This window comes from Cardiocondyla obscurior, linkage group LG25 (genome assembly GCF_019399895.1).
Source record: "Cardiocondyla obscurior isolate alpha-2009 linkage group LG25, Cobs3.1, whole genome shotgun sequence".
Classification (NCBI taxonomy): Eukaryota; Metazoa; Arthropoda; class Insecta; order Hymenoptera; family Formicidae; genus Cardiocondyla; species Cardiocondyla obscurior.
In genome coordinates, this window is record NC_091888.1 from 90,758 (window position 1) to 116,372 (window position 25,615).

Sequence of the window (25,615 nt, forward strand, 5' to 3'; positions counted from 1 at the left end):
GCGATGCGTGTAGAAACGCCCGTGCTCCGATTGGACGTCGCTCGCCGCACGTCGCCCACCGCTGCCTGGGTGTGAACGGGCCCTTAGCATCAAACCCCTTTCTCACACGTACCCCCCCATCCAACTGTTCTAGCATTTTCACATCCGTGGTTTGAGAGGTAACTTCGTGGTATTGTTACGTTTCTCTGCTTTTGTTCGCAACTGTGTTTGTGCTTTCCTTTGTAATTGAACGATAGAAACGGGGGGGTTAGTTTGTTTTTTACCTCGGAGCATTAAAATCGATTGGCGAGTACGATTGACTGTTGGCGATTAACGTGCAACGGGCAGGAGTCATTTGTGGTAAGTCTCGCAAGCAATTTGTAACGGAACACCATGCAATCGTGAAATTGATTGTCGCTTTCGTAGGACTCTTTTGCATTTCCACGCGCATTGCAGAACTTGTGCGAGAAAACGAGCTGTCAAAGAAAAACGTGTGTTTTTTTTCTTTTTTTTTTCCTTCCCCAAGTCTTCGAGCGCTCGTGTCTTAGGGAGCAGCTGATGCTAAACTCACAACTACACATCACAATAAGTGATAAGGATCGATAGATTAAACACATTGCTCCGGTCTTTTTTGATCCGCGTTTAGCCTTTATTTTATTAATAATTGTTATCAATTCTGTCTCAACACGTACACGAGGGTCTCAGTTCAATAAACTGTGTAACTGAAAAGTGTTTGTGCTTGAAAGAAAGCGGTATTAGAGCCTAAAATCTCAATCTCTTGATTCTGTATCAAGAATATTTTAGTGTGAAAAACTTTAGGGTTATTTTTCTTTTTTTTTTTTTTTAATTTGACTATTCAAGCAGATAATAATTATTGCAGCACATGTAACAAAATAAATATCATAGCTTTGCATATCGAAAGCTATATCTTTAAGTTGTGTCGTTTGTTAAAGCTCTTTTGGATATCTTAGTGTAAAGAAATATCGAAAGTTTAATTAGGAATGTAGGAAATGAGAGCAGACTGTTTACAGTTGATAAAATTGGCTAAACGACAAGTCATGATGAATCGGGTTAACATTAATACTGATGATATTACTAATGTTTTCAGATAGGCAAATTTTTGATATATTTATTGTTTACTAGTTTGCATAAGTATATAAAAATGTATTCTTCAAAAGCAAGAATATTTTCATTATATAAATGAATTCTTTGTACTTGCAAAAAATTGTAGCATTATCGAGGCAATATTCAGCATAAAACGCGCCGTTTATTCTGGTAGAAAGTAATAATATAAAGTAATTGATATTAAAATTATTTTAATAATTGGAGAAGATAATTCATAAATTAAAATTATTACAGAATAAAAATGAATATTTCTTGAAATAAGTACTGTAAACGTATTGCAACAAGGAGAAGTTCTTACGAGGTATACACATCAAATGTTTGTATACCTTCTGTAACATTTCTGTCTGAGTTAATGTAGTACAGCATAACTTTATTTCTCTGTTATTGTCGTCAAACTTATGAATTCAATTTAAGCTGAAAGATCCTTGAGAAATTTATCTATTATTTCTCACTTGTTATTTTAATTTTATTAACTTGCAACAATACTAAATTACACGCATATGTCAATTAAATTAAAACTTTTTGTCATAAATTATATCTCGGAAATAATGTGCATTATTCGTTATCTTTAATTAATTTTCTATTTTTTGCCTCGCGATATAACAGTGTTAACGTATATTTACTCCGAAAAAAAAACCCACAAGTTTCCGGACAACTTTTCCAAAGACTTTCAATATCGAAAAGTTTAATGAAAAATTATAGCGTTATCTCGAGACGCAAGGATAATGTACAAGAAAAAAAAAAAAAAAGAAATTGTTTGCAATTATTGCTCGCGCGTGATTCTTTGCTTTCGCGATACGTCGTTTTCTGGCCAAATAGGTAAAACTGACGTCACGTTGCTCTGCAAGAACACCTAAGAACGCCCACTGAGAATCATTTCTCTCACGGCAGGTTTCTCGCAAATGCATATCCCTTTTTTTTTTTTTTTTTTTTCATTATATTCGCATATTCGTGGAACCCTTTTCCCCGCGCGAAGAAGGTTCTCTTAGAAGTACAATTAAATTTGCAGGTTCGCTTAGCTGAGAGACATTTAACAATGTTTTTTTTTTTCGTTTCTACTTGCTGTTTTGCAGAGGTAATTAATTTAGTAAATGGGAGAGGGAGTCTTATATAAAGTACAAGGAACTTGAAAGATTTTATTTTAGACAAGGCTCGAACCTAGGTTTTCTAAAAGCTAGAAAACTTTTTCGTTATACGCAGCAGGTTCATTAGATCAACTATTATGCAGCCACGTTATGAAGCACCCACGTTGCGGTGACGAATGTGCTGACTGCGACTTCATCTGAAAGTCTGAAACAAGTAGACAAACTGACAAAGACGGAGAGATACGTGTGCGCGTAGGTAGCACGTATAGGTAGGCCAAAATCGAATCCCAAAGTGGAGTGAATCACTCGTGCGAACGACTTTGCACTTATTCTTAGGTAAAAAAGACACGTATACTTTTTTTTTCGGCCGCGCGGTTTTTGCTAAGAAAGATGTGTCCAGTGGCCGTCAAGTGAGATCGTTTTCTCTTTAACAAATTAAAAAAAAAAAAAGAGTGCGTGTGAGCGATTCTATTTGGCCGAGTGCCAGTTATTACAGGCGTAATAGTATAGTCGAGTGCTATAGATGAAAGATCATGGAGACGCACGTGCATCTCCGGTCGTTTTTCTCGCATCGCTTCCAATTTTAATTCGATTGCATTTAATATGAAACGAGCCAAACAGCAACTATTTCAACTACTGCTAAGAATTTATCACGTTGAGAAGGCCAGCCTTCATATATTTTAAACCCTCTTAAATAGAGTATTGAGGTGTGAACTACTCAGAGCGTTGTATTAACATCTTGAAGCATTACAGCTCAATTTATTTTAGACTTGAGGCTTTAGTAGCTCATTTTATTAATTTACACTTAAAAAGTATGAATTGTTGTACAGGTTTCTTTAAAATATATATATATTACAAAAATTGCAAAAAAAAAAAAAATGATGAAAATTAATTGTATTATCTACTTCGATATTCGTACATCATTTACTCGAGCTTCAATATTATAATAATACTATCTAATAACGTGCATTATTGATTTTAATGTGTTAGTATATATATAAACGCGATATGGAAATATGATACAGCGAGCTGCTCACGTTTGATCCAATTATAATACGCAATTAATTAGAGTCGTAACAGAGGATTGGATCTTGATTGGATATTGTGACATTTGCGAACAGGTGAATCTCTGATACTTGCATTTATTGATTATCTTGTTTTGCTCGACAGGTGGTTTCCTAGGCCCTGATTCGTCCTCGAACGTGCCAAACGATGGTCGATTATTACAAAGTGCTCGAAGTACAACGTACTGCTAGCGGCGCTGATATAAAAAAAGCGTAAGTTTGAAATTTAGCTCTTCGTTTATCTTATATTTTCTTTTGCCTGGCCTGCAAATAATCTTCAAACTAAGTCGCGCAATATTTTGAAATAATTGCGTTTAGTCATATTTCTGACGAACTTTGCTAATGCTAATATTCGATATATTTTCGTTTCACAGATATAGAAAGTTGGCATTGAAATGGCATCCAGATAAGAATCCAGATAATTTGGAAGAAGCAAATAGAAAATTCAAGGAAATTTCAGAAGCGTACGAGGTCTTAAGCGATGGTATGTACATGTCGTTAGCATGTGACCCGAAACAATAGTAATAGTGATTCTAACCGAATGAAATGCGGTAAGAAAAGATGTTTCAGCGACGAAGACAATTTTACATTCTATAGATCTATGCCGCTATTCGATGATATAGATTTTTAATAAAGATAAAACTCTGTACGTGAAACAATAGCCACAAATTTAAATTTCATCAGATATTAACTTGCATGTTATAAGTGGTATAATTTATATCTGAAACCGTGCGCTTATTTTTCGATCAATTTTACAATGTAGTCTCAGTTTTAAAACTGAAGATAGAATTTCTAAATGCAAACAGTCTATTATTAATATCAATTTAATTATACGAAATTGCGCTAATTAATTTAAATTTATTTAATCAATTACATGCTTTTGAATGACGGCGTGGCTTCGTATAAAAGATAGTTGAAAAACATACCTAATTATACATAAGAAACATAAAAATATTTCTTAAGTTACGTCGCAAAATTAGGAAAATCGCAAAAACCTCAGTTTTGTAGAATAACCGTGATTAAATTCCACTGAGTAGCCGTTATCTTTTTTTAATGTAAAAATGATAAGATGAAAAGTTACTTTTTAGCATACACAGATTGCGGATAGTCGTTTAAATAAAAAAAAAAAAAATAATTTGAATGCACTCGTGTGCAAATGAACGAGAGATGTATGCGTATTTCGTGCGTGTGTAACGAAAAAGAGATTGGGGCGATATAGACAATCTTTCCAGATGTGAAGAGACGTACTTACGATCAGCGCTTGTATCAGAGGGCAGCGTCAAGGCCCGGCCGTGGATTCACCTTCCGGAGTTTCTTTGATTCTCCGTTTCAACGATATTTCGGTACCATTAAAAAAAAAAAAAAAATTGATACGATTTGCCGAGTGCTCGGAGCATTATTTCTTAGTTTTTTTTTTTACTTACCTTAATTAACGTAATACAATTATATATGTTCTTTCGCGTCTCTTCTTCTTATCTTCCGAAAGTGTTGAACAAAAAACAGGCGCGAAACACGTTTGGCATAACGGCTAGAATATTTAGCAACTTTAAGTTGCAAATTAAATTACAACGCGACCTAACTATTTATTTAAAAATCGTGCTTATTTGATCCATAATCCAACTTTAATCGAAACAATTTCGCTGAATACGATTGTCAAGATGTAACGCATATCCGATCGCTTATACCTAACTTTTTTTTTCTGGTTTTAAATATTATTATATCTAATATTTGACGATATTATGTTACGATTAATCCTGCCTGCATTCTATTGTCAGCGTGTGCTAACTAACTAGCGAATTATAACTTGACTCGAAGAAGTCGCACTCCTGTTAAAAAATTCAATTTTTACATTAGCCAAGCAAGCTAAACCTAAGCGACATATTTACTATGAGGAAGCGATATACGATAAATTCTATTTGAAGTCGTCGCGTTGTATTTCAAGCTTACACACCGAATTACAAATCTCGATAAGTAAGCTTTAAATATAACTCGAAAAAGATTCGAGTGGAATTTAAGACTAACCTTTGGCAAGCCTTGTAAAAGCCTCGCTTGTTAGACTTTGGTTGAGAGAAACAATTAAAATGACGAATCATAATTATTAAGGCGAACAATTAATGTTTTGTTTTGACATTTTTAGAAAAAAAGAGGCGCGTTTATGATCAGTATGGCAAGGAAGGTCTTCAAATGCCTGGAAGCAAACGACGCCACGGAGATGACTTTGATTCGCACTTCGGTGGCACGTTCGTTTTTAGAGATCCCGAGGAAGTATTTAGAGAATTTTTCGATGGGATGCCTTTCGAAGATTTATTTGCTGGTGAGACAGTAATATTACGATTAATAATACAATAAAATTAAAATCTTTCGTTGAACGGTGTTTAAACAGTATTAAATCTTACAGGTTTTCACGGTGGAGGCCCTCGGAGAAATGTCGGGGGGAGACATGGTCACTCGGCTAATAATAGTTTGAGTACTTCTTTCTTTGGACCCTTTGAATTCGGCCTTCGTTTACCATTCAATAATTTGATGGAAAATGCCACTAACCCAGGAAGCTTCACTTCCTTTAATAGTTTTACTAGTTTCGATGGAATGAGCGGCGGTGCTGCCGTAAAACGCACCAGCACCTCGACTCGATTCATCGACGGAAAGAAAATTACAACCAAAAAGTAGGTTATATTTGATGCAACGTATATCGAGCACGATCTACCAGTTAATCTTTTAAATGTACTTGTAACCCTTGCTCTCACGTTTTTTTTTTCTCTTTTTACAGAGTTTATGAAAATGGAAAAGAAACGATAATGTCTTATGAAAATGATGTACTGAAATCGAAGACAGTGAACGGCGTACCGCAGTCAATAACGTACAGTTAAAACACATCTCATTCGCTCGATCTCTCCTTGGCAATTGAGAAATTCCTGTCGTCACAATTTGAACGTCTGTTTTAAGTACTCGTACTCGTATTGATATCTCTCTCGACACGATTCCTCCCCTCGCATAGTCGTTTTTCATCGTTTCGTGGAGAATGCAACGGCAGTCGTTATGCTCTTAATCGCGCGTTACTCATCGAAATTTATAACCGATCATAGTGAGATAGGCTCTCTAAGCCTGAGTGATCAGAGCATTAATAATTGGAATTTACACAAAACAAGAGCGAATAGCCTCTTACATGAGATTCAATTTTCCGTCATCCCGTTTGTTTGTGTGTGTGTTAGGTTCGGCGAAGCATCAACGAGTCAAATCTGTGAGAACGTCAACGATAACACGATGGATAACCACGGCTTGAACGCTACCTGTGGCGACTATCTAAAAGCTAGCAGAATAAAGACGCGTCATCATCCGCATATGAGTAAGAAGCACGATAGAAGTAAGAGGAAATAATTATTTCGCTCTTGGCTTCTTTGCGTGTATCCAAATTAATAAAGTGCGCGTTCCTAATCCACTTGACTTAATCCAAAAAAAAATTTTATTCTATCGATACTATACGTATATATATATATACTATTCTATCATTATCTAATCTGACAGAAACTCATAACTGATCATTGAACAAAATTGCTAATTTGTATACGAATAACAAGGGAAAGAATATGATGTGATCTATAAAACGACTGGCTTAACATATCCATGTGATTTATTTAATAAAAAGCATAAAAGAATACGAATAAAAAAAAAACAATACATTTGTCAGCTTTTAATTTCGGGGACGAAGCAGCCCATTATCCGTCGTCGTTGAGTCGTCTAGCTTTGTGAAAATGAGTTGTTTGAATTTAGTTAAGTACTTTGCAATAGTGTATCATTTACACCGCGGATTGAGACTAATTTACAAATAACATCCTTCGTCTCTATCTAGTTGTACGACGTAGCAGATGCTGTTCGCTAACTTGAGCCTCGATTATCGCTAGGTTACAGAACTGACGCAGAGTTTATAAATTCTCAAAATTAAAAAAAAAAAAATTATCTTGTACATCTGATATTAATTAATAATATAATTTATTTTTCTCGCTGCGGATTTTTATTGTCGTTAGTTCTAGCGTTATTTAAGTTTTAGCTGTACACGCTGAAATACATCGTTGAGAAACTATGTTTTGTTGAGAAGAATTTCATATTTCCTTCGATTATTTTACATATGTGTATATAATGATACGAGAAAAAAAAAGTGTTGTAGAAATACGTTATTAATTAATAATTATGTTGAATACGAAGTCGAAGTATGGAGACTACCGCACGCGGCGAAGCCAATTATATTATATTGCTTGGAAAGGAAAAACGAGTTACAAGATACATGCGGCAAGCAACTTTTTTATTGATTCCAATAAATCATTAGATTTTTACATTAAGAAAAACAAAGATAAAAAGGTGCACGTTCGTGTACATAGTTAAATGAAAAATTGGTATCGTACCCTATCTATGTATACATTATGTATATGTGATTAGTTGCACGCGCGAAATATTTTATAATGTTTCAGATGCTTCTTCGTCACTAGTGAAAAAGTTTCGATAGGAAAACGATCGAAAAAGAGATCGCGCGTGAATATTTTATGTGCGCGTGTAGGCATAATAATAAATTCAACTACTACTTCTTTCCGATCGAAGCAATTAATTCCTCCACTTTAGCGATGTATTGTTCTTTCGCCGTTTCTTGTCCTACACCTTTTTTTTTATTCCAAGCATCCCATTTCGCTTTTCCTTTAAAGTCCAACATACTCGGTCTCTCTAAAAAAATATTTATAAGGATTATCGTTGCAATTGTATGTAAGTAGTGTAATAAACTAATTGTAAGTGTGAAAATTCTGTGAAAACATTACCTGTGTTACAGTCACCAATAGTGGATTGCTTGTACAACGCGTATATCTCTAGTAAATCTTCATCTTCCGGCTGTGTAGCCAGTTCTTTTACTGCTATAGCTGCCTCATTAAATTTCTGAAAAAAAAAAAAAATATATATATATATATATATATATATATATATATATATATATATATATATATATATAGAAACATGCTTAAAATCACTTGATAAAAAAATGTCTTTTTTAACGTCACTGTGCAAATTGTTTACAAATTTAGTACAGATTGTAAGCAATTTGGAGAATTTAATTTTTTAAAAGAAAGCAGATGTTAATTTCATGAAAAATAAGATATTAAATTATTCTCTTTTTTTTTTCTTTTTTAATCTATTTATTAAAACTCCTGTATCTCATTATAAAGCTGCAATTATGATTTCGACTCAACACATAAGCATCGCAATTTCTTTTTAACCTATTTTAATTCTCCTAAATTGCCCAAAATTGTTTACGAAGCGACGCAAGAATATGTTTATTAAAGCAAAACCTGTTTGTCGTCCTTACTTCGTCCAGCGACATAGCGAAGAGTATCACTTCGACAGCTTTACGTTCTTAGATAGTTTAGACGCGCGAGATTGCGGCGACTGAGATGCTGATTGAAAGGTAGCGGTATATGAGAGGTTACGGTTGCGGCACTCGTGTCCACAAATCCACGATAGGGAAAAGAAAGATCGACTATGTACGTGACTATACGTTGATGCCAATTTCCGGCCCCGGTATCACTCGGTAGATGTGATGACGATAATCGCGAACGTATACGTACACGCGGCATGTATGTTTGCGTGACGATAGCATGGAAAATCGCGCTACCTCGATACACGCTGCCAAGAACTTGGCACCAACACATGGCTGCACGAGAGACATAAGTGAACTTACGTCTGACTAAGCTTGAGGCTACAGTCAATTTTTAATTGAACGTTATACTGTTTTTGCATAATTTAAGAAACGTCGATAAATGACTCGAACAGCTTTTGTCACATCGTATCGCGATGGTACTATAAGAAACTGCATGTAGATATTGTATGGTGTACTCAAATAATGTATTCGTATTTTTAAAACGAGCTTTATTTAATTATTTAATAATATTAACATTAATTTGGATAGACATTGTTTTTGATTTTTTTTTTTTAATGATAAATCACGTTGAAATTATAATACAGGTCTTAACGAGGAAAGTTGAAAGTTATTGGAACATGTTTGAGTATACGACGCGAATAAGTTTGAACTGTGTATCTCTTATATTTATTTTGTATCAATATAGATTAATTTTTATCTCGGAGAATATTTCTAAAGATACTATACAAGTATCGCTGCGACGTAACGTCGCGTGTTAGATGTGCGTTAGGCTTAAGGCGGCAAAGTGCGACCATTCTATCTACGCCCGCGGCTTCAGCGTATATTTTGTTTGGCAATTAGCTGACGTTGCCGAAACCAACGTACAGAAACGCGTTAGAGTAAAAAGTAGCATACTGGGTCTCGAGCCTCTAAAAATTGACTGCATTTACGCAGAGAAGCAGCCGCCGTCGCTCGTCGCAAAGCAAGAGATGACATATGAGCCTATCAGCTCGTCGGCATTCCGTTGGAGCTAGCAACCGACTGGCTACGCGTAACTTCATTCTGTCCGCGCGGCCGACCGCTTCAAGGAGTTCCGCGTCTCGTGTTCATGACGCGTGAGTCATCTGTGAGGAAATTAAAGTATTAGTTGCTATGATTAGTATGCATGCACATCGATGAAAAGGTAAAAAAAAAAAATAATTGACGGACGCATGATCGCATCACTGCGCGCGTCACGTCGGGGAGGGGAGAGGTAAAGGAAATCGACTCGCTCTCTCGGACACCCGTCACTCCGTCCTTCTCTCTCCCTTGTTAGATCCGCGCGTGACGAACGGGGTCGAACCGCAGCGGCGACCGAAAACTCGATTCGGCCGTCTCGAAAGCCGGTTGTCAAGTACTGTCAACTCGTCAATATAAGATGACAGTGCGGGAGTCGGTGGGCGTGCGAATTGATACGACCGTCGACCACGGAGAGGAGTGTTGATGTTGCGAGGTGTGATTCAGAGGCAAAGCGATACGGTTTGGAGTGATCGGTCAAGTTGGCGACTATACGACGTTTCTGTCACCAGGTCCGGACGGGATCGAGCTCGTCGAGGATGCAAGCGAAACGCAGTGCGTCGATCGGCTCCCAGGGAAGAGCAACGCTGTCTTGCGATCGGGAGGACTCACTCGGCACGAAAGTAACGAGGAGATCGCATAGTTGACGCGGTCGCAATTGGCGGGTCGAGGAGGTTAAAGCCGAGGTGAGCAACGGGAGCTAGAAGCCGGTGAATGCGTTGCAAGAGGCGAGGACGTAGCCGTCGTCGCCGCCCTCGTGGTCGTCGTCGTCGTCGTCGTGACAAGTCGAGCCGAACCGAGGAAACGAGAGGTGATCCCACGGAGACCACTCTTCGCGTCTCCCGTGATGCGTCCTTACGAGGGTGCCCGGTCGAGGCGAGAAATAGCGGAACGAAAGCTGGGTAGGGAGACGAGGTGTGTCGCCGGTACGAGCACGCCGTCACCTTAGGTGATCCGCGGCGGCTTGGAAAAGCACCCTTCGCTCCCTTCCGCATCTCGGAAAATGAACTCCATGCTGTATACTCTCTACGGGTTCGCGGTAGTCTTCATGATCTTCTGGTCAGGCATGTGGGTGGTGCACGTGTTGGCGTTGATCGCCGGCCGCTGGAAGCTGCATCGGAAGACGAACCAGTCACCGAGCTACGAGACGCCGCTGCCGGGGGTGTCGGTGATAAAGCCCCTGATGGGAGTCGACCCGAACCTCTTCGACAACCTTGAAACCTACTTCACTATGGAATACCCCAGGTACGAAATACTATTCTGCGTCGAGGATGAATCCGACCCTGTGCTGATGCTGGTGAACAAGCTCGTCGACAAGTACCCGGAGGTCGAGACGACCATCTTCGTCGGCGGCATAAAAGTCGGCGTGAATCCGAAGATCAACAACATGCAGCCGGCGTACGAAGCTGCCAAGTACGAGCTCGTGCTCATCAGCGACAGCGGCATACGCGTCAAGGAGGACACCCTGCTGGACATGGTCCAGCATATGACGGACCGGGTGGCTCTCGTGCATCAGATGCCGTTCACCAGCGACCGCGAGGGCTTCGCCGCCGTCTACGAGAAGATCTTCTTCGGTACGGTGCTGTCGCGCATGTACCTTGCCGCCGACATGCTCCGGATAAACTGTCACACCGGGATGTCGGCTCTCCTGAGGAAGTCTTCGCTCGACGAGGTTGGCGGTCTGAAGGCGTTCAGCATCTACCTCGCGGAGGACTTTTTCTACGCCAAGTCGCTGACCGACCGCGGCTGGCGCATCACGATTTCTTCGCAGCCAGCGATGCAGAACAGCGGGCACTGCGCGGTCGACTCCTTCCAGGCGCGACTACGACGGTGGGCTAAGCTCAGGGTGGCGATGCTGCCCACGACCATCGTTCTCGAGCCATTGAGCGAGTGCCTCGTGCTCGGCGGTTTCGCATCTTGGGCGGCGAGCGTCCTCTTCGACTGGGACTCTCTAGTTTTTTATCTCGTGCACATACTTTTGTGGTTTATGTTCGACTGGACGCTGTTGTGCCTAGTGCAGAACGGCCCGCTGCCGTTCAACAAACTCGAGTTCGTTTGCGGATGGTTACTCAGCGAGATCACGAGGCCGTATCTTTTTCTTCAGGCTGTTCTGGATCCTCTCATACAATGGCGCTCACGTGTTTACAAGCTCAAATGGGGCGGCGTCGCTGAAGAAGTTAAGGCGAAAATTAAATATTAAGAATTTACGCACGCGAGAGTATGAATGAGTAGGATGCGCGTACGTGTGTGTATGTGTATACATGTGCGTATGCATATGTGTCAAATTAGATAAAACAAATTTTAAAGCAGCGCGCTTTCTTCTTCTTTTTTTTTACTGATAAGCGCATAGCTGTGTGACATGTTATAATCATTGTATCTGCTCTCGTTCTCTCTCTCTCTCTCTCTCTCTCTCTCTCTCTCTCTCTCTCTCTCTCTCTCTCTCTTTATGCCCCACCCATCTTTTATCTTTTGCTTAATAGAGAGAAAATTAAAAGTTAATCTTTTTTAATACCGATAGCTTTTTCATTTAAATTGAATAAAAAGTAAAGAAATTTAGCGAATTATGTCATGCATATAATGCAAGTCTGTATTCAGAGTCCATTTTTATCTCGATCATGTTTCAGACAATTTAAACCGATATTTATAGCCGGTTCTTGTAATTAATTTCTTAAATAATTAATCTCAACCTTTCAGCAGGTCCTATGTGATTGACAGACCAATATTAGCATCTTAAGGCATTACTTAAGACAGTCTCTCGAAATAAAAACCGGCTGTGAATAGCGGGTTTAATAATGTTTCAAGATGCAGCTTTGCAGTTGATTTACTAGCACATAAACTTAAAGGTGCATTATTTATGCAGCAAATTAGCACAATTATTGCGCTAGTTAATTCAGAGTTCTTAATTTGTTTTTTTTCTCTCAAATATGCAAATCGAATCATAACTTCTGAATTGATGTTTGCTAACCTCTGCATAAACGGATGAACCCTGATAAATCTTATAGCGCATAAAAACTGACTGTGAATACCGGGCTAAGCAGCTAATAATAAGTTATATATCTTACAGAAAATGTATCTCAATAGAATTTTAATTTCTTCCTGCTCAATTACTAAAATGTTTAATAGTGTGAATCAATTTTAAATTAATTATTAAACTTTACACAATTTTTTTTTTTATTTTACTTGGTCATCCATTTTCTTATGGAGATGACGATATCATGCTAAAGCATTTAAAACGGCACGCAATTTTATTTTTATCATGTTGAACCGACTTAAAATTCAACAAAGAATGTACAGTACGATGGAATAATTCCAGTTTCTACTTCGAAGGTCTTTTTGTAAATTTGGAATTATTCCATTCTGCTATAACGAAACTTTTATTATACTAGACTAAGAGGGAGATCAAAGAAAAATTTTCCGATAAACATAATCTTATCTTATTTTACAAAATGGCATGAGACTTAATTTAATACAAGTTTTTCGAGTAAGAGTTAGAAAATTTAAATCCCGTTAATTTTCATGCCAATTATAACGCGCTCTTTAAAAATGTCACGTATATAGTTTATTAATTAAAAAAATAAAATTTATTTATTAACTTGTATATAGATGTACACGTATATATTCGTATATATAAATATATCATATTTAAATATATTTATTAAATATAAATAAAGCTGATATAGGTAAAATAGATAAAATAATTAAATACGTAATAGGAAAATATAAGCTTTTCTCTACAATTAATTTGAAATATATGAATTAGTGAAAAATTATCCAAACTCTTACTTGAGAAACTTTCGTTAAAAAACTTCATTTCTTGCGCATACGATTTATGTTTTTAAGTTTTTAAATGTTTTAAAACGAATTTTTTTACAAATTTAACAATTACTCTTTCTGCAATCAATCGACACATGAAAAAAAATTTATCATATAACAAATTGTTCACACTTTTGCATCTTTACACTTAATATGCGGTTGATCGGTGTACGCTTAAACTTGTTACGTGTAGACAAATTCGTCTAGTTTTATTGATTCTGTTCTATATTTTACATAATGAAGTCCATCATCAAAAAAATCGATTTAATCAATTTTATTTGTATTTCGAACTTTATTGATAGCAGTGTAAAATATAAATTGAGAATGTTAAAGTAAACGTAACATAAATGACATAAAATATTAGCTAAAATTGAAATTCAGAAGTTTTATGTGCAAAAATAAAATTGATTAAATCGCTCGTACGTGATGCCTTGATGCATCAACAAATAAATATTTAAAAAATTAAAAAAAAAAAGTTTGCCACGTATTAATTTCCGTTTAAATATATGCTCAATAAGGCGCAGTTTTTTTGTATAAAAGCTATTTTAGCGATGCAGCATATCCTCTATTCTATTATGTTCTATTTTACATTCCCTTCTTATATGTCGAGAAAGTTTAATACAATGTTTTTAATATACATTACTTGGATAAAATTCATATTTATGGAAATTTGATTGAGAATTAATATCAAAATTTAAGATACTAGTAGTAATGAGTAAACAGGAGCCTTAACAATTCACTGTACTATTTGAGAAGTAAAGAGTTAACAAAATTTATTTATTTACTTATTTACAATATAAAAATATGTTTAAATCTTTTCGTATTTTTACAAAATTTATTTATATATTCTAATATTTATATACAACCTTATTTCTCTTATCGTTGATGGCACATGCACAAAGTGAAACGTTTTATACGCGATACGTCATCAGTCTTTACTTCACTTTAGTCATATATTACAATAAATAAATGAAATAATATCGGATAAGAACTGGAATGTATAAAATTTCAATTTTTACGCTTGCTATTAACAAAAATTACGACGGCAAATTTTACCATATAAAAAAATGATTACTGAAATAAATCGAATAAAGCAACTATTACGTCGAAATAATATTGCCGCCAGCAGTAAGACTTTTTTCGTCGACAATTCCTAAAAAGTAAAGACACACCAAAGCAGCACCTTGTTCAGCCCACTTTTTATTTTTTTCCCTAAAAGAAAAAAAGAAAAAGAGACATTAAAGTAAAAAAGAAAGAAACGAAGAAACGTATTATTTTAATGTTATAGCTTACCAGAAAGAGGAACCATATTTTCTGCCATCTACTGTAACAACAGAGCTGAAAAGTTTATTTTCCTGACGCGTGTTATATACTGGCATTTTTTTATGATTTTCCTTGGTCCATTTAAGTAACTTCGACTTCGGTAGCTCTGAGTCTGTTACATAACAGTTTCTCAAAAAAGCACAACGCATTAAAGAAACGTCTTCTTCGTAAATTTTTCTTTTATGAGAAACACCATTATTTATATCTTTATCGAAGATACCTGGCGTTATTTGAAAGCGACCTAATAAACCTCTATTTCGAAATTCTTTATTTTTAGATCGGCAATAATCATCGAGTCCCCACACTTGACTGAAAAATACATTTATCAAACAATAAGAAAATATAGTAAAAAAATAATAGATTGTAACACTTACCATATTTGTTCCAGCGTTTGTGCATCAAGGAACCTTCTACCTAGAGGAGATTCTTGCAGCTCCCGTAAAATATTTTGCACGCAGTATTTAGTATTGGAAGGTGAATTGTCACAGTCAACCGCATACTTCAAATACGACTTTATAACATCTTCCATTGGTAGAGTGCCTTCTTTACGAAATATCGAGCAGTTCCACTCGGCAGCACGAGCAAGCATTACGCTATTGCAGCCCGTTTCCTCTTTAAACCTGTGAGAAAATGTTTTAACAAAATTTTAACAAATTAAATAATTGCTTTTTTTACAGAATGCATAGATACACACGTATTAAAGTGTTACCTAAGCACGTCAGAATATTTTTGAATATCCTTAGATCCACCGTTCGCGATAACCGGTATCGAGAGTCTAGCCGCGATCTTTTTGAGGACATGATTGCGATTCGGATGCTGCGGTCTTTCCTCTATAGTACGACCATGGACGGCAATTGCTGCGATACCAGTCGAGGCAAGGGTGTCGCAAAGTCGCAGAGTTTCCTCAACGTCAGGTAGAATGCGTATTTTGCACGTGATCGGTATAGTTACAGTCTCGATTAATTTCTGTAATATGTCAGTTGCCTTCTTAGGTTCGCTGAGAAGAGAAGCACCCATTCCTCCAAGTATCGAAAATTTCTTTGGACAACCCATGTTAACGTCTATGCCCGCGACGTCGTTTTCTACCATACGGGCAACTTCGGCGGCTCTCCCCGGATCGGATGTGCCAATTTGAAGAACAACGCGATCTCGCTCTCGAGAGCAAGTACGAAACACTATCGTACCATCTGTCTTATCGATATAATCCACAGTGCCTAAGACATCTGTAAACATTAACATTAATTTAATGATTAAGATTTAGAGCACAATTGCACGGAAAATATTTTACTTGCTTATCTATATGTAAGATGTATAAATGTTTATAGAATTAATCCTACTGAACGAAAGGAAAAGCTATATTTTACCGTTCTCTCGGCGAATCGAACGAAGCAGTTTTCTGTCGATCAACTCCTCGGTATAAACGATATCCGCACCGTAATCTAGAGCGAGCAAACGCATCGGAAGGGTTCCGATGCGCACCATGGGCGCGAGGATAAGTTTGTCGCGATAATCCAGTTTCTTTTTCGCAGCTGGATTATCTTCCATGGTAGCTGCAATATGTTGCGGTATATATTATTTATATATTATTGTTAATGAAAGTATAAAACGTAAGTCTTGCAATAATTTACGATTATTTACCTATTTTTATCTATGAATTTCTTTTTTCCGCGCAGCTCAATTATTTTTTTTTTTTTTAATTAACCACAGCTCCACACCATAATGTTATTTTATGTTCAAATTGTTCATAACCTGAAAGTCGAGTCTCAAGCAACACTCCACGATATCGCTAATCGCAGCATCAAATGTAACCTATGCGCTCACCTGCCCTCTTTCGTCCATCTCGTCTTTCCTCGTTGCCACAGTGCTGCCAAATTGACAATATTAATTTGTTTTATTTTATAATAATTAAAATTTTTTAATAAAAGGTTTAAACTTTTTCTGCAGAATTTTTTATGTAGAAATAATTATAACCAAGTATTAATGTTTCCATTGATTTTTTTCTTAAATGGATTGTATCAAATCACAGAAAATGTAATCGATTCTAAAACTAACCATGTGTTTATATGCAATAATATTTTATGCCTTTTTATAGCGATAATTTAAACATTGCATCGTTTCAATCGCTTTTCTTGTACCCACACAAAGATTAACGAAATCATTTTATTGTATTTTGTGTATTGAAGGGATGTAGAAAGACAGTGTACAGAATGTAATTACATTGACATAAATATATTCACTTTAAAATTGCGTGATAATGTAAAGCCAGATGTTATAATCTTTACATATTTCAACCACCAATTCAGTCCCATGGTGAAGGCGGGAAAGTTGCAATAATTTTCAGCAAATTGTTTCAACTATTTCTACATTGTGCTTAATCCAGCTGTAAAACAAAAAATACACGAGTTATATGAAGTCTCTTACTTTAAATTATAATTAATAAAAAACCGATACTACCTTCTTGAAACCAATATCAGCCGCATATTCCCTGAAGCACTGTCGGCAGATGTTTAGGCCGTATTTGCGAATGAGCCCATGTCTGTTTGCACAGGCACGGCTGTAACAAAATTAATTTTAAGTTATATATGTATATACATATAATCACGCATAACAAATATCGATATTGAAGAGACTTAATGTCTCAACTACAATTATTTTAATCTCTACGCATAGAACATTCTGCAACAAGCTAGATACATCTAGTCCCAATCCAGTTTATTATTCGTTTTAAATTCAACAACGGTACAATTTGGAGGTTAGGTTGTATAGAGGTGCATAACTTATATACATCTTTTGTATATGTAACAACTAATGATGACAATAAACGTATATAAAATTATTCCAAATTTTAATTGATGTATTTTCGACTATAATCTGACCTATTTATTAACTTTTATTGATAGTGACGCCATGCAAATCGATCTGCGAGCTCGCCCAAATTTACGCGTCAAGAAAGAATAATTACTGGGAAAAAATGCTATCGCAAATAGAAAAATTGTTCTACTAACCAGGATCTAGATCCTTGACCGTATTTTCGTGGATGTGAATACCAGATATTTTGGAAACCCATGTTCGCACGTGTGACCACGTTTTTCTCTAACGAACTCGCGGACGTAAAAGAGTGAAAGACAGGAAGCCACAGGAAGTGCAATGGAAATTATGACGGAGCCACCATTCAGTCACGTGATTATCAAGAATTGAAAAAGCGCGAAATATAGCTTAATTCCATAATTGCTTATTATGAAAAAAATGTGTGTATTAATTGCAGTTCCTCGTAAGAGATAAATATTAATATGATAAAAACAAAAATTTCTTACACTTTAGAGAAAAACTTCTTTTGGAGAATTTTATGAATTATAAACAGTAAAAAATTCAAAAATAAATGTTAAATAAATTAATTAAATGTAAATTTTATATCATGTTATGTTAAAGTATTTAAAAAATGATCACAGAAGTACCTAAAATTATCTAATTTCTAATATATAAAATAGACATATAAAAACGTAATATTAAACGTAAAATATTACATAATTAATTATTATAATATTATGATGAAAATTTAACTTATTTTGAACAACAATTTTTGCGATGAATGTCGTAATTTGTGTCCTGATTATAACTTTTCATTATACCTCTCAAGAGAAACCGGTTTTTCAGTAGTTTCTCCCACGTGGAAGACAGTCACTGAAGCGGGGATGTGTTACAACGGTACATACTTTCACATGACGCGCATCTCAATCTTCAGTATTCAAAAGCACACCATTGCGGACCGAGCAAATAAATTCTAGTCTCGCTTGAAATCAAAATACCACAATGTCAGACGAAAAAAACGATGAAAAAGAACAAGAGATAAAGATACAAAGTGCAAAAGTATTATAAACATTTTTTTAATTAACTCCAATAAAATTTTAAAAAGTTCTAATTATTAAGATAGTATACCTTTTGTTACAGAAAACACAATATGCCATTAAAAGACAAATCATGAATTTGAAGATGAAGACACTGCTAAAAATTATTTTATTTTCTACAGTTGGTCCTTTAATTCTTTACGGTATAGTTTTCGTATATCTACGTTACCAAACGCAGTTGAGGCACCTGTTTGACAGATCTGTGATAGTGAACGAAGCTCGACCGAAGTTCTGGATATATGCCAAGAGCAACGACACGAATTATCTCAGGCATGTGTACGTAGTACTTGAACGACTTGGCTTCCAAAAGGGCACAAATGAGTCTGACTGGGATTTATTGTGGGCCCACGATTATCCGTTTCGCGTGCTATCTGCAAGCTTGAATAAATTGCAACAGCAACAACGGATCAATCACTTCCCTGGCTGCGGCTATATTACAAATAAGGTGGACTTGTCGACGTCGCGTGGTGGCCGGTACCTTCCGGCGGCGTTCAAAATGCCTGAAGACCGCCAAGTCTTCCTCGATTACGCCAAAATGAATCCCGCAAAGCGATTTGTGCAAAAATTAAATGACCATCGAGGCATTCGCATTTGTAGCAGCAATGACGCAAATCTTACCGCAGGCACGTTCGTTCAAGAGTTCATTGAGCGGCCGTATCTTGTAGACGGTTACAAATTTGACATAGGCGTGTATACCGTCATCACGTCCGTGGATCCGCTTCGAGTATATGTATATAAAGGTGACGTATTGTTTCGCTTTTGCCCGGTTCAATATTACCCTTTCGATGAGAAGGTTTTAGACAAGTATGTGGTTGGTGACGACTATCTGCCAATCTGGAACGTGCCGTCCTTGAAAAAATACTACACCGAACTTGGATACTCAATGAAGGACTCATTCGATGCATACGTGAGAGAGCAAGGAAAAAATCCAGCTGAAATGTGGGAACGAGCGTACGATGCCATTCGCGAAATCGCTCTGATGAAGGAGGCGCAGATCAGAGAGGTCTCAAAGCGCTTCGGTAACGGTAGAAACTTCTTCGAGCTTGTGAGAATTGACTTGGCTCTCGATGAAGATCTTAACGTCTACATGATGGAGGCAAACATGTCGCCGAATCTATCCTCTGCACATTATCCTCCAAATCAGTTACTCTACGAACAAGTTATATTCAATACATTAGCGTTAGTCGGCGTTGCAAAGAGAACTAGTAAAGAAAATTTTAAAATAAGGTAAGTGTAATACACATTTCTAGATAAATATTATAATAAAATATTACGTTTTAATTCAAGTTAAATCAAACGAATTTTTTTAGTTGTAACAAAATATACTCCTCCCCAAATTATAGTTACGATAAATTATTATTTATCCGATAAATTTATCCGATAAAATTATCCGATATTATTTATCCAATATTTTTTATCCGATAAAATTATCCGATATTATTTATCCGATAAATTATTATTATGTAAGATACATGTATTTCTAGTTCATTATTGAAAGTTATTAAATGTAAAACAGTTTTCTTTAAGAAAGAATAAATAGTAAGTCATTATTGCCATTGCAGGGCGCAAAGCATATTTACTATATTTTATACAAGTGTTTTTTTTATTTAAAAAATAGATTATTGTATTGAACTTTATAGAAATAAAAAAAAAGACGAGATGGAAGTAGCAAACAAGAATATCGTAGTGTTGCCAGAACTCTGTAAAAAATGTGACAATGACTGTTTCCGCGTAGAATGTCAATTATGTCGACCGTGCTTTACGTTGGAAACAAAGCTCATTTTAACACAGAGTTATCTTGAACATCAAAATCGGATGGACTACCAACGAATTTTTCCGCCAGCAATAGTGAGTCATGTTTTTTTATATAATTAATCGTTCAGATTTTAATTCAATGTATTTTTTATAGACAAGCGACATGATACTGAAGAATTACACATTAAGAAATCAATTGCTGATTAGATGGTATCAAGGAAAATGCGAATTAGATAAGACGTGGTGCAGTTAATGATAATGAAATCAAATACCTAATACTATAGAGTGCTATATATTATTTACTTCAAATATATAAAACTGTATATATGTATAATGTCCAAACAAGCAGGAATACTGATATGAAAATTATTTAACGTGTAAAGTAAAAATGTGCAGATATTAAATCTAATAATAATATAATTCCATTTTTATATTGTACATGTAAAATGTATAAAAATATCTATTACTACAAAATTATATGCTGGCATAGCATATAATCACGTAATGACTGAAAACACATTTTACACCCGCGTAATATGCAAATACGAATGTATAAAAAGTTTTTCGTGATAATTCAGAAATTTTAATAAAGAGAATAATTACTTGGTTTCTGTTGACGAAGTTTCCTTTGTACCGCGTTCCTTTTTTATTTTTGGCTCAGGCGCATTTGGATTAACACCTTTATAAAAATTTTGTAGCAATCTCATGGCCTCCTCTCCTTTAACGTTTCCGTGTATCGTTACTTTCGAATCGTAAAACTTTGGTATTTCGAGAACGCTGACGCAGCCACCAAATCGATCGTTCGCACAGCCGTATACGATGCTGCGTACTTGTAATTGGAGTAATGCCGACATACACATTATGCACGGCTCCACCGTGACAATTACATCTAGATTACAAAACACTGTTTCGTAGTCTAAGCTTTTCTCGGAGGAGAACTTCAAGACTTGGTCGATGCAATTTATCTCGGCGTGACGAGTTGCGTTACAAGTTTCATTTACAGTATTACTGCCTGTGGCAATTATTTCGTTACAATAAATAAATAAGCAACCAACAGGAACTTCACCGGCCTTTAATGACTCTTCAGCTTTTTGTAATGCAATATCCATCCATGTCAAAGTATCCATAATAAATATTATTAAAAATTAAATTATATTTGAAACAATTAAAAAAATCAAAATTAAACGTAACTTTCTAAAAACCGCATTAACTTTGAATTATCTTTCACAAAAAATACAAACGTTACCTCAAATAAAATTAAAAAAAAAAATTTAAAGTTTATATTTTTATAAATTGTATTTTGCGCGAGAGTTTTAGGCAGTAGTACTTGCTTTTTCAAAATATTTAAGTAACTTCAAATCGTTCAGCTGCTTCAAGGCTGTTACACTCCAATTATTATTACCTACAGCTCTTGGACTGGGATGTCTCAGAACCATCACCTAAAAAATTCATTTATAGTTAGTAAGATATAAATTTTATATCGTAATTATTGTTAAAATGTCGTTTAAATTACCTGTACTGAAAGACCTCCAGTTTGAGCTGCAATCTGTGCTCTTTTCTCGGCGTAATTACCGATACCGACGACAATTTCTACCTTCAAGAGCTGTATTATATCTATCAGAGATTTGTCACATGCCTCATGTAAAAGTCTTTGTGCCTCGCCCTGAAAAACATAGATAGTTCAGCATAAGAAGTAGAATATAACAAGACAAAATACTGCCTTTATTTCTGCAGGTGTAATGTTTTTGGCTTTGGCATCCATGAAAGCATATGGGCAGTAATTGTGCATGTATGTGTGCTTAAAAAAATTCTCAGGACTTTCACACAGGTCTCGAAAAAGGCCCCACAGTCTTTGTCCACTGACTTCACTGCGTGTGCATTGAAATCCTATCACTTTTCGATCTGGATGCTCTTTCAGAGGCTTGCCAACAAAGCCAGAAATTTGGAGCCAATCACGTACCATATTTATTTCTCCAAATGGCACACCCGTTTGTGACATGCCCCATGGTCCAGGGTTCATGCCAACAAACAAGATTTTCTTTATACTGGTACAGTATTTGTGTACATACATAGCATGTGTTTCAGCTGCATACTCAAGTGGATTGTAAATGTACTGTATAGATGATGGAAAAGTAATTTTGCTCAGTTTTGTACAAAGCTCTTGTTCAATAGATAATAATATATTGGAGATAGATGTGGATATTGCAGATAAATTTTCGGTTACATTTTCATTTTTTTCTGTGTTGGAATTATGTGCAGCTGCTATAGAAGTATCTTTTTTTACTTTTATATTAGCAACAGATGCAGATATAGCAAATGCGCGTTTCTTATCTCCGTTTTCATCTGTCACTTGTTTATTTTCTAAAGATGTTTGTATTTGGCTAATGTAATCTACAGTGTTCGAAATTGATGCTTTGAGCTTTTTTTTGCTCGACGGGTCATCGCTGTTTGCTCTTACTCTCTTTGTACGAGGCATGACGTCCTTCCCAGAGTCTGACATACAAGTTTAAGAGCCAATTTACTTATTTTAATAGCTTGCAAGTAATATTAAGATATAACTTACCAACAGCTGTGTTGATTAATTAAAAGTAAAGCCTAACTATAACTTTTCGAGATACGCCGATAGAGAAACGATCAGTTTTCGTGATAAGACGATAAATTGCAATTTTTTTACAATTAACTTGATTAGATTATCCGACGTGAATCATAAATCACTGTAGACGCAAAGAGGACGGCGAGGACTTCGCTCGTATGCGGATCAGTAATACAATTCTAACCAGTTCTAGTTCTAATATCTCGTTCTCTCTCTTCCTCTTGTCGCGTCCCACCGTTAAAAATCTGCGAAACGCATCCGAACTCTGAACGTTTCAGAAAATATTCCGTTGCGCAGGTAGAAGAAAAGTCAGTACCCACCTGTATTATTCCGTCTTGTGTTGCACGCCGCGAAACTTTCTAGTTTTTCCCGCCTTGAACGGCTTGTACTAGTGCAGCAAAGGTTATTATATAATTTTTTACATTAAGCATGTTAATTAAAAAAGAAAAAAGATTAAATTAATGTAAAATAATCTCGCGATATAAAGAGAACAAATAGAATAATTTGAACAATGTGCAATTTGAAAATTAAAGCCATCAATCAACTAACATATAATATAATTATACTCTTGAAATTTTGATACGATTGGTTAATTAAATAATTTAAAACTTTCTACGCCATTGTAATTATAAGTTAACTACGACGACCTTAAGGCTGTTTCAGAATGGACGCGATGAGCAATATCCAATGAGAGCTCTGCTTCTGCCAGTTCTGCTACATGAAATTAACCAAGCAGTCTTACATGCGGCATATACGTGTTTAAAATTTTGTTTGTGTTTACAATAATTTGTAAAAATATGACTAACTCCACTTTTATTCTTGATAATGGTGCTTGCACTATAAAAGTTGGTTTATCTAATGAAGTACCGAAGTAAGTATAAATCAAAATAAATTTCTAGTACCATGTATATTAAATTTATTAATTATTGAAATTATTTCAGGCTAGTGCCGAATTGTATAATGAAAGCAAAAAGTGAACGTCGCAGGCCTTTTATAGGGAATCAAATTGAAGAATGCAGAGATGCTTCTGGGCTGTTTTATATTTTACCTTTTCAAAAAGGTTATTTAGTGAACTGGGATATTCAAAAGACTGTATGGGATTATATATTTTCAAAAGAATCATGTTCAGTTAATTTGAGTCAGCAGTCTGTAATAGTGACTGAGCCTGTATTTAATTTTTCAAGCATTCAAGAAGCTATGATGGAAATCTTTTTTGAGGAATATGAATGTCACAGTCTTCTAAGAATAAATGCAGCTAGTCTTTCATGTTATAATTATAAAACAGAGTATCCTACCACAAAGTGTTGTATAGTAGTAGACAGTGGTTATAGTTTTACACACATCATTCCTTACATCAATGATACAAAAATAAAAGAAGGAATTCGAAGAATAGATGTAGGAGGCAAACTTTTAACAAACCATCTGAAGGAAATAATATCTTATCGTCAGTTACATGTTATGGATGAAACATATGTAATTAATCAAGTGAAAGAGGACAGCTGTTTTGTATCTCAAGATTTTTTTAAAGACATGGAACAAACCAAATATAAATCAGAGCACAATACTATTGTTAAAGATTATGTTTTGCCAGATTATACAACTCTACGTCGTGGATATCTCAAGGATCCAGAGCCATCTAATGAGCAGCAGGTCTTACGTTTGACTAATGAAAGATTTGCAGTTCCAGAAATATTATTTTATCCATCAGATATTGGCATTCGACAAATGGGTATTCCAGAAGCCATTATGGATTCCATTAAAACTTGCAGCGAAGAAAAAGAAACATGGCCTCACTTCCTATCTAACATTATTCTTACTGGTGGTAATGCAAAGTTTCCAGGATTTAAAGATCGGATTTACAAAGAAATTAGAAGTTTAGCTCCAGCTGAATATCCTGTGAACGTCTATTTACCCGAAAAGTATTATATATAGATATGCATATGTATATACACATACATATATATGTTCTATTTGTTACTTTATTAACAATTTAATGAGTTTTTTCAACTTTTAGTCCAGTAACTTATGCATGGTATGGTGGGAAACAACTTTCACAAGATGCAATATTTCCTAATCTTTTGGTGACAAGAGAAGAATATGAAGAGGAAGGACTTTCTTTATGTCTTGACAAATTTGACGTATAATATTAATTTTTTTTTTACAATATCCATTAAAAATATGTTTTGGTATTTTATTAACAATTACAATGTTTAGAAATATAAATAATTTTAAAAAGATAATGAGATAATTAATTAGATAATTTTAAAAAGATTATTTTATATTATATAATATATATAATTAAATTATTTCTATTAGCTATTAGATTATCATAAATACATTAATAAATAAGACTGTTTAAGGCTCCTTTTTTTTTAGAAGACACAAATCGTACTAAAAATTCTATCCGAATACTGTGATGCGTTCTTTGGTCAAAAACACTCCGCCCCGACTATTTTTCTGGAGCAGAGTCTTAATGTCTATTGTGTTGAAATGAAATCCTAAATGACAAGCGACGCGTGTCG

The 25,615-nt window shown here is 35.5% G+C and overlaps 9 protein-coding genes across 15 annotated transcripts; 4 read left to right on the forward strand and 5 right to left on the reverse strand.

Moving 5' to 3' along the window:
* Positions 1–110: 110 nt before the first annotated feature.
* LOC139111766 (dnaJ homolog subfamily B member 6) lies at positions 111–6,930 on the forward strand. Of its 2 annotated transcripts, XM_070672266.1 has the most exons (8): positions 111–339; positions 3,360–3,466; positions 3,628–3,737; positions 4,486–4,596; positions 5,391–5,567; positions 5,652–5,916; positions 6,021–6,110; positions 6,463–6,930. In XM_070672266.1, exons 2-8 carry the CDS (start codon positions 3,402–3,404, stop codon positions 6,626–6,628), a joined length of 984 nt encoding a protein of 327 aa, XP_070528367.1. In that variant the 5' UTR covers positions 111–339; positions 3,360–3,401; the 3' UTR covers positions 6,629–6,930. The 2 variants fall into 2 exon arrangements, with proteins under 2 accessions (XP_070528367.1, XP_070528368.1); XM_070672267.1 differs by lacking the exon at positions 4,486–4,596 and having other exon boundaries at positions 119–339.
* Positions 6,931–7,533: 603 nt separating this feature from the next.
* Positions 7,534–8,945, reverse strand: Acbp1 (Acyl-CoA binding protein 1). Its single transcript, XM_070672275.1, has 3 exons — positions 8,598–8,945; positions 8,056–8,170; positions 7,534–7,963 (listed from the first exon to the last, which is right to left on the reverse strand). Exons 1-3 carry the CDS (start codon positions 8,610–8,612, stop codon positions 7,824–7,826), a joined length of 270 nt encoding a protein of 89 aa, XP_070528376.1. The 5' UTR covers positions 8,613–8,945; the 3' UTR covers positions 7,534–7,823.
* A 779-nt stretch (positions 8,946–9,724) lies between these two features.
* Positions 9,725–14,078, forward strand: Glct (ceramide glucosyltransferase). The gene is made up of 2 exons (XM_070672256.1): positions 9,725–10,140; positions 10,217–14,078. The coding sequence occupies exon 2, from the start codon at positions 10,708–10,710 to the stop codon at positions 11,902–11,904; it is 1,197 nt and encodes a 398-aa protein (XP_070528357.1). The 5' UTR covers positions 9,725–10,140; positions 10,217–10,707; the 3' UTR covers positions 11,905–14,078.
* An 80-nt stretch (positions 14,079–14,158) lies between these two features.
* Dus2 (Dihydrouridine synthase 2) lies at positions 14,159–16,852 on the reverse strand. Its single transcript, XM_070672252.1, has 6 exons — positions 16,479–16,852; positions 16,205–16,390; positions 15,550–16,063; positions 15,215–15,460; positions 14,811–15,149; positions 14,159–14,729 (listed from the first exon to the last, which is right to left on the reverse strand). Exons 2-6 carry the CDS (start codon positions 16,383–16,385, stop codon positions 14,618–14,620), a joined length of 1,392 nt encoding a protein of 463 aa, XP_070528353.1. The 5' UTR covers positions 16,386–16,390; positions 16,479–16,852; the 3' UTR covers positions 14,159–14,617.
* A 201-nt stretch (positions 16,853–17,053) lies between these two features.
* Positions 17,054–18,003, reverse strand: Rps29 (ribosomal protein S29). The gene is made up of 3 exons (XM_070672276.1): positions 17,846–18,003; positions 17,295–17,394; positions 17,054–17,220 (listed from the first exon to the last, which is right to left on the reverse strand). Exons 1-3 carry the CDS (start codon positions 17,905–17,907, stop codon positions 17,212–17,214), a joined length of 171 nt encoding a protein of 56 aa, XP_070528377.1. The 5' UTR covers positions 17,908–18,003; the 3' UTR covers positions 17,054–17,211.
* Positions 18,004–18,231: 228 nt separating this feature from the next.
* Positions 18,232–21,627, reverse strand: LOC139111769 (tRNA-specific adenosine deaminase 2). Of its 3 annotated transcripts, none has more exons than XR_011547266.1 (3): positions 21,104–21,627; positions 19,653–19,894; positions 18,232–19,579 (listed from the first exon to the last, which is right to left on the reverse strand). XR_011547266.1 is itself a non-coding variant. In XM_070672271.1 (2 exons), the coding sequence occupies exons 1-2, from the start codon at positions 21,625–21,627 to the stop codon at positions 19,822–19,824; spliced, it is 597 nt and encodes a 198-aa protein (XP_070528372.1). In that variant the 3' UTR covers positions 18,232–19,821. The 3 variants fall into 3 exon arrangements, 1 of the variants encoding a protein (XP_070528372.1); XR_011547265.1 differs by having other exon boundaries at positions 18,232–18,630; positions 18,777–19,894; XM_070672271.1 differs by having other exon boundaries at positions 18,232–19,894.
* Ttll15 (tubulin tyrosine ligase-like 15) lies at positions 18,651–19,794 on the forward strand. Its single transcript, XM_070672178.1, has 3 exons — positions 18,651–18,707; positions 18,789–19,684; positions 19,731–19,794. The coding sequence occupies exons 1-3, from the start codon at positions 18,651–18,653 to the stop codon at positions 19,792–19,794; spliced, it is 1,017 nt and encodes a 338-aa protein (XP_070528279.1).
* Positions 21,557–23,500, reverse strand: Smug (Single-strand-selective monofunctional uracil-DNA glycosylase). Of its 3 annotated transcripts, none has more exons than XM_070672265.1 (4): positions 23,414–23,500; positions 22,221–22,993; positions 22,014–22,163; positions 21,557–21,939 (listed from the first exon to the last, which is right to left on the reverse strand). In XM_070672265.1, the coding sequence occupies exons 2-4, from the start codon at positions 22,974–22,976 to the stop codon at positions 21,814–21,816; spliced, it is 1,032 nt and encodes a 343-aa protein (XP_070528366.1). In that variant the 5' UTR covers positions 22,977–22,993; positions 23,414–23,500; the 3' UTR covers positions 21,557–21,813. The 3 variants fall into 3 exon arrangements, with proteins under 3 accessions (XP_070528366.1, XP_070528365.1, XP_070528364.1); XM_070672264.1 differs by lacking the exon at positions 23,414–23,500 and adding an exon at positions 23,064–23,256; XM_070672263.1 differs by lacking the exon at positions 23,414–23,500 and having other exon boundaries at positions 22,221–23,256.
* Positions 23,365–25,444, forward strand: LOC139111763 (actin-related protein 6-like). Of its 2 annotated transcripts, none has more exons than XM_070672257.1 (4): positions 23,365–23,495; positions 23,747–23,964; positions 24,035–25,012; positions 25,108–25,444. In XM_070672257.1, exons 2-4 carry the CDS (start codon positions 23,891–23,893, stop codon positions 25,235–25,237), a joined length of 1,182 nt encoding a protein of 393 aa, XP_070528358.1. In that variant the 5' UTR covers positions 23,365–23,495; positions 23,747–23,890; the 3' UTR covers positions 25,238–25,444. The 2 variants fall into 2 exon arrangements, with proteins under 2 accessions (XP_070528358.1, XP_070528359.1); XM_070672258.1 differs by having other exon boundaries at positions 23,383–23,495; positions 23,757–23,964.
* The last annotated feature ends 171 nt before the right edge of the window (positions 25,445–25,615 follow it).